This window comes from Hibiscus syriacus, unplaced genomic scaffold, assembly GCF_006381635.1.
Source record: "Hibiscus syriacus cultivar Baekdansim isolate YM2019G1 unplaced genomic scaffold, ASM638163v2 tig00111101_pilon, whole genome shotgun sequence".
In the NCBI taxonomy this organism is placed as follows: domain Eukaryota; kingdom Viridiplantae; phylum Streptophyta; class Magnoliopsida; order Malvales; family Malvaceae; genus Hibiscus; species Hibiscus syriacus.
In genome coordinates, this window is record NW_024062986.1 from 312520 (window position 1) to 326399 (window position 13880).

General features: G+C 34.3%; 1 protein-coding gene and 1 pseudogene across 2 annotated transcripts; one reads left to right on the forward strand and one right to left on the reverse strand.

Moving 5' to 3' along the window:
• Positions 1–4130: 4130 nt before the first annotated feature.
• LOC120153632 lies at positions 4131–9441 on the forward strand. 2 transcript variants are annotated; one of them, XM_039165542.1, is made up of 6 exons: positions 4131–4284; positions 5228–5368; positions 5950–6038; positions 6199–8067; positions 8448–8598; positions 8678–9440. In XM_039165542.1, the coding sequence occupies exons 2-6, from the start codon at positions 5236–5238 to the stop codon at positions 9256–9258; spliced, it is 2823 nt and encodes a 940-aa protein (XP_039021473.1). In that variant the 5' UTR covers positions 4131–4284; positions 5228–5235; the 3' UTR covers positions 9259–9440. The 2 variants fall into 2 exon arrangements, with proteins under 2 accessions (XP_039021473.1, XP_039021474.1); XM_039165543.1 differs by lacking the exon at positions 4131–4284 and adding an exon at positions 4761–4923 and having other exon boundaries at positions 8678–9441.
• Positions 9312–13655, reverse strand: LOC120153575 (annotated as a pseudogene).
• Between the last annotated feature and the right edge of the window lie 225 nt (positions 13656–13880).

Genomic DNA, 13880 nt, shown 5'->3' on the forward strand with positions numbered 1-13880 from the left:
AATAAAAGTAATAGTTTAAGTATTAAATATGTAACTTACCCTATAAAATATAAAAAAATCTCTAAATTATACGAAGATTTAAAATTTCTATATGGTACAATCATACCCCTAACAGCCCCTCGATCCATCCAAATATTAGGGTCTTAATATTGTTTTTTGGAAGATATTCTTTTTCCTGAAGAGTAAATAATAGGAAAAGGATTGGGCCAAAATTGATAAGTTTTGCAAATTGTGGGTAAATGTGTGATTATGTTAGAAAAAATCATGTGTGTTCACTACGCCCAGTAGGTGTCTAACTGTCTATGCATTTATTTAAGGTTTAATATAAAAAAATTGTTTAAACTATACTTTTTTTTCTCAAAGTGGTATAAAAAAATTTCTGTCAATTTAGGTTGATAGTGTTACAAATATTATTATTTTAGGTGTTTCGATCGGAACAATCATTAAAAAAGGCAGTTAAGTGACACGTGCCTCATTCAAGTAATTTTAAAATTTTTATTAAAAAAATGAATAATATTATCAATTAAAAAACTCAAATTTTTTTTAAATTACAAAAAAAAATCCTAAAATCCCTTATTTTAAACCCATACCAATAGTCGGCCATCATCGGTCGCTGACGCCGTCATGACCCGCCTACCAACTCGTCGACGAGCCCCTACTACCAGCCATTCCTCTCGTCATTGTCCCAATCTATAAGCCTTAATTTTTAAATCTCTAAATTACTATATTAATTCAAATTCTTAAAGAATGATGAGAGGTTTTAAATTTTCTAACGCAAGGATTTTGCTGAACGCAAAGGTTATTTAGGAGGGATTTCAAGTTTTTAACGTAAATATGGGGAGGGAGTTTCAAGTTTTTAACGCAACAAGGAGGAGGTTGCTAAACCCCGGGTGGGGGTTTCGATCAAGACACCTAAAGTGATAATGTTTATAAAGTTAAGCAGATGGATTGATTGAAAAATATTTAGACATCAATTTAGATAAAACGATGCAGTTTAAGAAATTTTTTATATTAATCCTTTATTTAAACAAGTTATGCTTTTTATTGACCGTTTTAAGTAGGGGTGTTCGTGGTCGGTTTGGATCGGTTTTTTGCTAAAAATTCATCTGATCCGAAAGTATAAATGTTTGCGGTTTTGATGTTTCTAAAAAAATATGAACCGATCCGATCCAATTAAATGCGGCTTGATTCAATTTAGATTTGTGTGGTTTTTAGATTCTAATTTTTCAAAATAATTCTTTAATTTTTTTCATAAAAGAATTTATATATTTTAACAAATGCAAGCTTGTGAAGTTTGCTCACATTAATAATTCAGCAGCAGTTGTAGATGAAACAAAGATTTTTCATCCTTGGGCGTAGATGAGTCCATTTCTTTCCCTTTTGTAAATTCAATATTGTCAATATGCAAAATTGCAGCAACCACTTGAAATAGCCATTCATTGTAAGAGACTATCGATTCGATTCGGTTTGGATCGATTCCGGATTTTTAAATCGAAACGAATCGAACCAGTCATTTTTTTTAAAACAAAAACACTAAATTAGTTTTCTTTTTCTTTTTGTTATCAGTTTTTTGGATTGGTTTTCGATTGTTTTTTCATCGGATTGGATCTGAACACCCCTAGTTTTAAGAGATTAAGCATCAACAACTTCTAAAATGCCATAATTTTATTTAAACATTTAGTTTTAGGGTAAAATACACAAATGGTCCCCCAAGTGTAGGTATTACTTTGTTGAGTCCATCGATTATTAAAAGCTATAAAATGATCATTCGACTATAGATTGTTGCTTTGTTGTGTCCCTCAACTATTAAATACTATAAAATAGTCATCTAACTATTCATATGTTCCAAACTCGTCATTTTTTTGTTAAAAAATTAATGGTCAGACTATTCATATGTTCCAAACTCGTCCTTTTTTATTTAAAAATTGATGGTCATATGAACTGGACGTTAACATGTTGACTGAGATACGATAAATGTTTGAGATTCTAGGATCATATTTTAGTCAGCATGTTAACATTCAACTCAAATTGTTGTCAAATTTTAACAAAAAATTACGAGTTTTGAACCAAGATTTTGTAACTTTTAATAGTTAGGGGACTCAATAACATAATGCCTTATAATTGGAGAACTATTTTATAACTTTTAATTATCGGGGAATGCAACAAACTAACACCCTATAGTTAGGGGATCATTTGTGTAGTTCACCCTTAGTTTTAACATCTATTGATAAAAGAAATACTATAAATTGGGGTCAAAGCTAGGGCTGTTCATTCAGTTAATTCGGTGGTCGAACCGACCGAATTATCATTAACTAAATTAACCGTTTTTTTTTAAAATTTTATAATTTATATAAAAAAATAAATATTTTACAATTCAAAAAAAAGTTTATAATTAATTTAAATAATATATAATTATAAAATAAAAATTTTATATAAATTTTTTAATTAATTAATATTGGTTTAGGTTTAAAAGTTATTGGATCTTAAATTATTAATTAGGTTTTAAATGGTTTGGGCTGAGCTCATATGTTATATATAATATATTTAATATTTTTTAATTCAGAAAAATAGTTTACATTTAATTTAAATAATATATAATTATAAAATAAAAATTTTATATAAAATTTTTAATTAATTAATATTGATTTAGGTTTAAAAGTTATTGGATCTTAAATTATTAATTAGATTTTAAATGGTTTGAGCTGAACCCATATGTTATATATAATATATTTAAAATTTTATTTCGATTAATTAACCGATTTCGAACCGAATTAACCGTTAACTGAATATTCATAAAAACCTTAACCGTTCCCCGACTGAACTAATTCGATGGCTGACCGAATTAATCGAATTAATTCAGTTTAATCAATTAATTCGGTTAAAATTAAATTTTGAACACCCCTAATCAAAGCTTCTTCCAGTGAGAAATGGAAATAGACATACTTGTAAGCCTTTAATTATGGTTTTAATGAACGCTAATTATGCGATTAAAGAACATAATAAACTCATTACTTACTGCCCGTAAACTAAATGTATGTCAATTTCAATTTTTTTTAAATAATATGGGTAATTATAAAGTAGTATTTATTTATAATTATTTTAATTTTTAACAATACATATCTTATAAACGTGGCATCTCGTACATAAATTTTTTAAAGAAAATTATTTTTTTTATTATTAAAATCGTTGGAGGGAATCATTAAATATTTAATTTTCATTTAAATTATTAAAAGATATAAATTAAAAATACTTGTCATCCCTACACACAAAATCTAAAATAGGGGTCCATTACTAATGTTGTGAACTTGTGGTATGTGGAAGTGGGTGGATCGAGGCTTGAACATTGTGCATAAAATCTTATTATTGTGTGGATACGGTAGTTGGAGTTGTCATTCCTAAATGCCAAAAAAAAAAAAAACCCCTCATTTAAGAGGCAACATGGATGAATCAATCAATCGATGTCACTTAAAGAAAATTGCAAGGTCAATATGGTAATGCTGCAAATTTAGCTAAATTATCTTTTAACATAATGATTTTAATAGATAAAAGATTTATTTTTATTTTTTAAAATATTAGGTTTGAGTATTTCATATGTATAATATAAATGTTCATTGTGAAATGATTGAGAGTCTTTAAACATATATTATGTTTTTATTTATCCGAATTTATAAAAAAGCTAAATTATGTTTTAATATTTAGATTTATTCATCTGTCACCAAACGTTTTTTCAACGGGAGAAAATGACTTCTTATAGAAAATATTGCTGGAAAAAATGCAAAGATTTCCTCCTTATTTGACATTTTGGAATGGTTAAAATATAAAATGGTTTCTAAATTATTTTATTTTAATACATATCTTTAATATTTTTTAGTAAAGAGGCCCAGTAACTAATATAAAATGGTTTCTAAATTATTTTATTTTAATACATATCTTTAATATTTTTGAGTAAAGAGGCCCAATAACTAACACCCTCTCGCTCGCTCTGTCTCTCCAGCAGCTTGCTTCTCTTTCGCGCTCACTTCCGTAATCGAAAGTAAAAATTCATAAATTAATCAGAATGAAATAATATATTTGGAGTCCGACACTAAGTCCTCCACAACCAAATAAGCTTAACTAAACACCAAAATACCCCCCCTCTCTCTCTCCTCTTATCTGCTTGCTCGCAAAGCTTTTATTTTCAGACAAGCACTTTACGGACGCACCGCCACAAACCGCAAGGCGTGATAGTTAGAGTCCGGCGAATCTTCGTTCGTATTTCATCTGATGTCATATTCTGGTCAACAGGTCCCTCTCTTTCGATCCCTCTTTAAACTAATGTTTGCCTCTTAACTGAACGGAAAACGACAACGTTTCTATGAGTGCTGGTTTTCTATGGAGAGCTATGAAGCAGTTTTTAGTTTCATTACTTTCTGGCATTCTTCTTCCGATCACTTTTTATTCGAAAAAAATTATTAATTCTCAAGGAAATGTAACTGCAAGATGAAATCCAATTTGCTTTCTGTAGATTCTTTCCTCCTTCCTACATTCCCGCGGTAAAATAAGTGTTGTAGTAGCCCTTTTTTTATAAAAAAAATAGAAATGTAGATTTTTCCTTTTTGATTCGACATATTTTAGATGTACTTCATTTAAAATGATAAAAATTTGTCATTTTTTCCTCTCGTATTTTAGAAGTATATACCACTTTGCAGTTTTTTGTTCAGAGTTAATAGTGACGTGTGATGTGAGCAACATTTGATTTAAGAAAAAGAGAATAATTTCTGAATTTTTCTCCCTTCAAGAATAATAGACTTGTCTTTTTCACATTCTCTTTTATTCATCACTTATCCCTTCAAAATCAGGTTACTTTTTTCTTCTTTGCTTTGAAGCCTCCGTGTCTTTGCTCTTCTTGTTGTGGGGATTCTTGGGCTGAAACCTTAATCTGTAGTATGGAATTTGATCGGTGAAGAAAGTAGTATGTTTGACTTGCAGAGTATTGTATTTTGAGTTGGTTTGGACTTATAGGAATATATATCCCTACAATTTCATTATTTTGAGTCCTCATTGTTGTTATTTTGTTGTTTGAATTTGTATTTTTTTTCTTTGAAGTTTATTATGTTAGGTGCACTCACATTAAACTAATATGCGGATTTAATTTGATATTTTCTCTTTTCTTCGGTCGATTTTACTTTTATTTCTGGAGGGGAAATCTTTGGAAATTAATTTAGGATTTTATTTGTGTGGTTAACAGGTGTTGAAATGAATGGGTTTGAGAACAAGAGAGGTCAGAATATTGAGAAATTTCCAGGATGCTTGGGCAGGATGGTAAACCTGTTTGATTTGAACACCAGTGTTCCTGGAAACCGCCTGCTTACTGATAAACAGCATGATGGTGATCTCCTTTTCATGAAAAAGCTAGTTTTGGTTTTATCTACAGTGAAGTTTGATTTGTTTTCTGGATATCGGTATAATATGGAGAGAGTTATTTTTCAGTCTTGTTGATAACGATTAATTGTTCCCATGATCAGCACTTGTTTCAATATTTCTTTCTCCAATTCAATTCAATGCATCTGCAGTTCTTTTCTTTTTTCCCCGTGGTAGTTGGTACTTGAAGCAATTTGAGAACCCTGTAAAGTAATAGTTGGGAAAAAGAACTACCATATATGCCTTTATATTTTCTTACAAAAGTTTGGAAGTTTTTGAAATGGTTGAAATTTTATTCTGATACCGGAGGCTTGTTGTTTTAGTTCATGTTTATTGCCTTAAGTGCCGATGCTTGCCTTTTCTTTGTCTTTCTATGATTATGGTGTCGGTTCACTGGTATTTTTAAGTTGAACAGTATTTCCTCTTAAAATAACTTTGGTATTCAATCTTATACATGAACCTAGTGTTGCTTGCTGGTATTTTTGGTTATCTACGACTCAATTATATATTTGCCTTGCTATTTTTGAAATGTTGCTGGTTGACGAGCAGGTTCTTCAGTCTCAAGGAGTCAATCTGGTGTAGCAAGGATGTCGAGACCCACCTTTGGAGATCAGAATCATCAGATAGAGGATAAAGTGGTACAAAACTGGGTGTTTAGTCTCTGCAATAGTAATTATTATAAACAAGTTGAAAACAGATTCTGAGCAGAATTTGTCTCTATATCTTCCACTTGAATTTTACTTTAAACAGCCTTGTGTCCTTGCTCCTTACCTGTGTTGTAATTTTTGGTGCCTGCAGATTTTATCCAAAATAAGGCGAGCTTTTTCAGACAAAAAAGATAATGGAACACCCGTGAAGATGCTCATAGCCCGGGAAATGTCAAAAGAAGCGGCTTCTAAGCATAACCCACCCAATTTAGTTGCCAAGCTGATGGGACTTGATACACTACCAAGGAGGCAGCATAATTTATCTGCACAAAGATGCCATTCTAAAGGTTTTCCTCAGCAATCTTCAAGTCATTCTGGAACGCCAGTGGAACGCTGGGAGCAAGATCAAGGCTTTGCGGACAAGGAAATGCTAAGTGAAATAAACCCCTGTCAAGAGCTGAACAAATACATAGATGTTAATGAAATCCGGCAACAGTCCCCAATGGCAACCTATTCAAGAGATAGCTCTCCACAAAAGTGGAGGTATAAAGATAATGTGAATGAGAAAAAAATGGCATTAGTTCATCAGAAGTTTATGGAAGCAAAGCATCTGGTGACAGATGAAAAGCTTCGCCAAACCAAGGAATTTCAAGAAGCACTGGAAGTTTTGAGTTCCAATAGAGAGTTATTCCTCAAGTTTCTGAAAGAGCCAAATTCCAAGTTCTCTCAGCATCACTACGGGTTCCAGTCTTTATCTCAACCTCCTGAGAAAATGCGTATCACTGTTCTTAGACCTAAGATGATTGAAAAAGAAAATTTTGCTGGAATAGGGAGCGATGATAAACAGACAAAGAAATCAGTTCGGATGGGTCGTGGAAATGGGTGGGATAGAAAGAACGAATCATGTGATCTTCCTTTCCCCAGTCCAGAAGTTGATGAATATCCTTCCCGACCAACTAGAATAGTGGTACTGAAGCCCAGCCCTGGGAAGTCTCCGGACATTAAGACTGTGGCATCTCCATCCCCCTCATCACCTAGGATATTGCTTGGTGATGATTTTTTTAAGGAACCTGAACATGATGGTGCACAAGAACCAAGAGAAGTAGCAAAGGAAATGCAGCTGCGTGAAAATCTGATTGGTCACAGAAGGGATGAAACATTACTTTCTTCTGTGTTCTCCAATGGTTACGTTGGTGATGATAGTTCACTTAGTAGATTTGAAAATGAGTATGCTGTGGAAAGCCTCAGTGATTCCGAAGTCACATCACCAACTTCTAGACATTCATGGGATTACATCAATAGGTTTAGTAGCCCTTATTCTTCCTCTTCCTTCAGCCACACATCATGTTCTCCTGAGTCCTCAGTTTTCCGGGAAGCAAAGAAACGGCTTTCAGAAAGATGGACCATGATGGCATCAAATGGGAATTTTCAAGAACAGAGATATGTCAGGAGAAGCTCAAACACATTGGGTGGGATGCTTGCTCTCTCTGATACAAAGAAGTTGGTGAGATCTGAGGAAGAGGGAAGTACTAAGGAGCAAGAACCAAGGGGATCAACTTCCTACATAGCTAGTAATTTGAATAAAGAAGAAAATAAAATTGATTCTCCCAAAAATCTTCTCAGGTCAAAATCTGTTCCTGTGTTGTACACTGCATACCGTGCAAGGCTTAATATTGAGTTTTCAGATCCTGAATCTAGCAAAGAACAAGTTCCGAAGGAACTGACAAAGGCAAAGAGCATGAAATCATCTTTAAAAGGGAAGGTTTCAAATTTATTTTTCTCAAAGAATAAGAAAACGAATAAAGAAAAAAGCATTGGATCTCAAACTGCAGAAGAATCACCATCTACAACTCCTGGAACACTAAGTCATCCTCAAAAGATAAACAATGATGCACCTCAGTGCATTAAGGACAGTTGCAACCAAGTGCATTTGTCTCCTGTTCTTGGTGGATCAGTTAGTAAAACTCCTTCACCAGATTTGACTGGCATGGGACAGAAACAATGCATGACTGCTGTGGAGGTACTTTTAACTTCCTTAAGTTTCCTGGTAATGCATATATTTATTGAATGCCCGCATCCAGTTTAGATAGTGTAATAATGTCTTCATTGGCTTGAACAAAATGGAAAAATCTCCATCTTTGATGATTGAAAAAAAAACTAAGGATTAATCTCATATTTAAGACTTAAAGAGTGATGTTTATTTTCTATTCATCAATTGTTCTTGGCTATGAAAAGTTATCAGTCATACTCTTTAGTCAACCTAGGAGGTCAGCACCAAAATTTACAAGCTGATAGCAGCCATGAAATGTAGATTCTGTGGATTGAACTTGTTATTAGATATTTTGTCTTCTAAATTTGTATGAGTTGATCATATATCAATACTGTGATTATTTTCTGTAGGGAGGGTTGTCTGTAGCAAAGCCTTCAATTCTTGTCCGTTTAAGTGAGAATATGGACCAGCCTAGCCCTACCTCAATTTTGGAACCTCTATTTGATGAGGATGAGAACACAAGTCCAGAGTCATCAGGCAGTATCAAACCAGTGCACCAAGGTGAATTTCACTTATTAAATTGGAACTCTGTTGTTTGAATTTCATTTCTCTTAATATATTGCTTCATTTATTAATACAGGAGTGGAGTTGCCACCGAAGTCTATCTTGATTGACAAGTCACCACCTATAGAATCAATTGCTCGCACCCTCTCATGGGATGATTCTTGTTCAGAGACACCCACAATGAATTCATCAAAACCCTCGAAGGTTTCCTCAGGTGTCAAGGAGAAAGAATATGATTTGATTTTCTCTGTCCAATCATTGTTATCAGCTGCTGGCCTCAATGGCAAAGTGTGCTTTGAGTCATGTATTTCCAGATGGCATTCACCTGAAAGCCCATTGGACCCGTCCTTGAGAGAAAAATATGCCAACTCGAATGACAAGGAGCATCTGCATGAGGCTAAGCTACGACAATGGAGATCTCACATGAACCTCGTATTCGACTGCGTCAATGCAGCAGTACTGGAAATCACAGGCTATGGATCAAGCAGTTGCATGAGAAACATGTCATTGGGCTGGTCCCATATGAGGGACACGGAGAGTTCATCATCATCACTGGTTGACCATGTTTGTGCCCAAATGAAGGAATGGAACGGTATGTGTTTGGTGGATGACGAAATCATTGTCTCTTTTGGTTGGTTAGCCAAATTATACTTGTAACTGGTTAAGTAGCTGTATAATGGGTGAGATCGATGTTTCTCTTGATCATCGCTCTACTTGGACTTCATGCTCGAAGTGCTCTGGTTTTGTAGATTATATTTTTCAGTGCTGTTGTATCTATCGCCATTGTTCAGACCATACTGCAGGACAACATTCAAAGGCACGATTTAGAAAGTGCTAACTAATGTTACATTGAAGATATTCTGAACTTAATGAAAAAAGAGAAAAGAGGAGAGAGTTTATTGGAAGAGAGTTGTTTATCTGTTATTCCAATAAACGAATAAATCTGGCCTATTAAAATAGGCTGAGTTACAACTCTAGAGTCCTGCTCTGCGGTTACTTTCTTACCTAAACAGATAACTATCTTATCTTCTACTTAGATGAATCTAAAATACAAGTTCAATACAAAGTAAATAGCTATACCCTACACTTCCCCCCCCCCCAAGCTGAAGAGTATATATTATATAATCTCATCTTGGACATGAATCCATCAAAGTTAACTCTTGGGCGAGTTTTGGTGAAAATATCAGCTAGTTGCAGTTGAGTAGGAACATAGCTTAGTTTGATTTTCCCGTTATTGACTAAAGTGTCTACCAATCTCCACATGCTTCGTTCTGTCATGAAGAAGATTTTTAGCAATACTTATGATAGACTGGTTGTCACCTTGCACCTTGAACTGATTCTTTAATTCTTTTAATAATCTATGAATCCACATTCCTTCACAAATTACTAGTGCAAGTGTTCAAAATTCAACTTCTACACTACTTGAAACTATTAAGTGCTTCTTACTTCTCCATGTAACTAGATTACTCCAAATAAAGGACTAATAGCCACTTTGTAGACCTCATTTCAATTAACTCTCCAACCCAACCTGCTTCAATATAAATCTCAACCTCGCGATTCTCATGTCTTTTAAAAGATAAACCATTATCTGGTGTCATTTTGAGATATCTAAGGATTCGATTGACTGCATCTATCATTCATATGTTGATTGACAATACCTACTGAAAAAGCAATATCTGGTCTTGTATGAGATAAATAAATTAGTTTTCCCACTAAATTTTGGTATTGTTCTTTATTAACCGACACTCCATAGCTTTAAGTTGGGATCCATGGGTGTTTTTGCTGATTTACATCCAAGCATACCAATCTCTGTTAGTAGGTCCAGAATGTATTTTCTTCATGAGATCACAATCTCAGAATTTGATCGAGCAACCTCCATCCCTAGAAAAAATACTAGAGAGTACCATGATCTCTGATTTCAAAGTCAGCAGCAAGTTGACTTTTTAGCTTACTGATTTCTTCAAAGTTATCTCATGGTATGATAATGCCATCAACATAAACAGTAAGGATGATCTTTTTACCTTTTGATGAAACCTTCAAGAACAATGTCTGATCTGACTTGCACTGATTTATCCATAATTACAGCATATGTAAACCTGTCAAACCATGCTTGAGGAGACTGTTTTAGGACATACAATGACTTCATCAGCTTGCATATATTATAGCCATTTGAGGAATTCTCTAAACCTGGAGGTATCTCCACGTATACATCTTCTTCAAGACCCCCATTTAGGAATGCATTTTTTGTGTCTAATTGATAAGTTGACTTGTCTTGCTGGAGAAGAGGTCCTTTTGAGGATACAGAGACCATCACACAGCTCAGCACTGTCAATCACTTTCCCCGAATCCAGTGCTTGAAATTCAGTGACACAGTTTAATTCACCACATAGCTTAAACAGAACGAGATTGCAAGCTAATTTAGGGAGATAAAGCACAGATGAGAGAGTGAGGTCCTCTGTTAAATTAATGGTTCCAATTTCTTCCACTTTGGAGAAAGTCATTTGCTGTTTTGATAGTTGAGTGACTAGGTTGTAGGTTGAAGCTTTGAAGAACACTAATTTCACCTGTCATAGAGTCTTGGCTCCAGAATCTACTATCCAAGATTTGTTTGCAGCGAAAGTGGCAAATGATAAAATTCATTGATGTGCCATCAGACTACTACGTTGATCATGAGAGCTTGACATATGCCCAAGTTTTGTAGTGCTCCAACCTTCTGCGCCTTTGTGAAGTGATTGTTGTCACCGTTGGAGGTGGAAACACCAGCCGTGTTATCAGGACAGATTATAAGAATAGGTGAAGAATTGAAGAGGGTATTTTGCGATGAATGCTGGTTTGATTCAGAATTAATTTCCGAGGAAGATATTGAATGTACGCCATAGAATTCCAGGGTCGGAAACTAGCCTGATACCATGTAGATTTACTGAAAAAGGAAAGAGTCTACTGGAATGAAACAAAAGTTTGAAAGGCAACTGAATGGAAATTATTTGTTGATCAGTCATTTTGAGCCAGGATCTACCAATCAGACCACCATTGTCAAAGCATATCTCAAAGATAATCAAATTGACAGAGATGAACTGCGTGCATATTCAATTATTTCTGAAAGAGATTTCAGGCATAGGCTGGATCAAGGGGAATCGAGTTGGATCATTAATTTGTTTCAGATTACACTGATTTTTTCAGTAGCTTTCAAACAATCAAATCAATCACATATTACAATCTAGAACCGCTAGACTGACTTCAAATTCAACTATCACTTCCATACATGAAATTATCATTTGAGTCTGATGCTGTATATTATCAGTCACTAGTGAGAGTGGATCTAGATGTGGTAAATGTTAAGGTGTACATCTGCAAGAAAATCATATGCACACTTACAAATCAACAGTTAGGCATTTGCTACTAAGATTCCAGAATATGATGCACGGCTCGGTTAATTGGCACTAATGAGTTAGATCATTAATTTGTTATACTACCACCAAATAGTCCATTAGATTCCCCACAACCATGGATATAGCATGGCATTTATGATATAAATTGTCCTACAATACAACTTAGAAGAACCGTTTCAACAGGCAGCAGTCATCATTCAAGCCAGAATTATATTTTGCATAGAGGAATTGACATAATATAAAATTTATTCAACAGTACAAAGAGTGGTATCCCATCATTCTACAAAAACAGGATACCTTTTCTCTTATTCGTGAGCCCCAGACATCAGAGTGAGTACCCCTGCCGTCACCCTTGGCTGAAGTAGATGTGTGGCTAGACTTGGAGTTTAGGAGTGGCTCCCGAGTTCTACCTGAATATTTTCATGCTCATCAATGTTTCTTCTTCTAACGGAAACCACTGACCGGAAAATTACTGCCAATAGAAAAGATAATGCCTGAAGAATATAGGAAAAAGTACTAAACTAAAGAAGCAAGCGGATTTGCTGGATATCTGCAAATAAATGGAAAATAAAAATCCTTTAATTTCATTTTCTTATTTAATAATATATTATTTTAACCTAGCCGGTGAATATATTACCATGTATATTAACTAAAACTCTAATCATCTCATGGATGGGAACAGCATTTGGTATCCAAAAATAATTTATCATGGATGGGAAGGCACAATGCTCTGGTATAATTCCAAATAATTTTTATCACCTCGACAAGGAAACTAGGCCAAGGTTTCATCGGGTCAAACATTTAATTTTCCATTTGACTAGTAATATGCTACAACAGCGTTGTCATAATTTTTAACAATGCATAATCCTAGCATTCTTAATCTTTCTCATGAATTCCAGTTAAGATTTGAACCAAAAACCTACAGCAACCCCCACTAGTTCAACTGACTATTCTAAATACAGCAACAGGCCAAGTAAATTACAATATTAGTTTAATTTCTGAGACGTATTAACAATCCACCCATCCATCCAATCATCGGCAGTGCAAAAGCCCAAGAGATAACATACCAAAGAGGAAGTTCAGTCGTGACACTAAAAAGGCCGTTCAACTGATGTTTTTTTTCCACATCAGAGAAACTGCAAACCCTAGTCAGAAGGCCCATTCCATATCAATGGACCTTATTATAAAATCTATAAATCCTTATGACCATAACTAGAATTTTAGTATATCATCTGATGAAGTGCAATAAATAACATAGTACGTACTCATTTTGTTACTGAATTTTCATTTGACTTGTGTGCACAATAATTGCAATCAACTAACCTAGTGAGTTATAAAGTGCTTGAAAACATGGGCTAAATAACCTGAATTATGACCACACTGATGCCAACCCATTTACAAATATCAATATTGTCTTCTATGAAGGAGCGAAGGCAATCAAGTTCTCCAGCTGGGTCAAACCGAATATCCTGTCATACAATAGATAATTATTTGCAGATGATCAAAGCCATAGCATCACGTGACAAACACAATGCACCAAGAAAAATATTTTACCTTCTCCCAACGACGATCGATTGCAATAAATTCCACTAAAGAAGCTTCTATTAACAGGAGAACAAGTTTGATAAGTGTATACGGCAGTTTGATCAAGTTAAGCAAAAGCATGCAATATAATGCAGTCCATTATGCAACTGGCAGGAAATGCTCGTTATAGAGCCTTGTAAGTCACAACTACTAGAGACTTAAAAGTGAAATTCAGAAATTTTTGCTTAAAGTTTTGAACCTATTGTAAGCATTTGATTTTCTCCGGCCACCTTCACTTCTAGTAAACAAAGCATATATAGAGTGGAAGAACTTAAAACTTCAGCACATACAAAACCATTGCCTGAA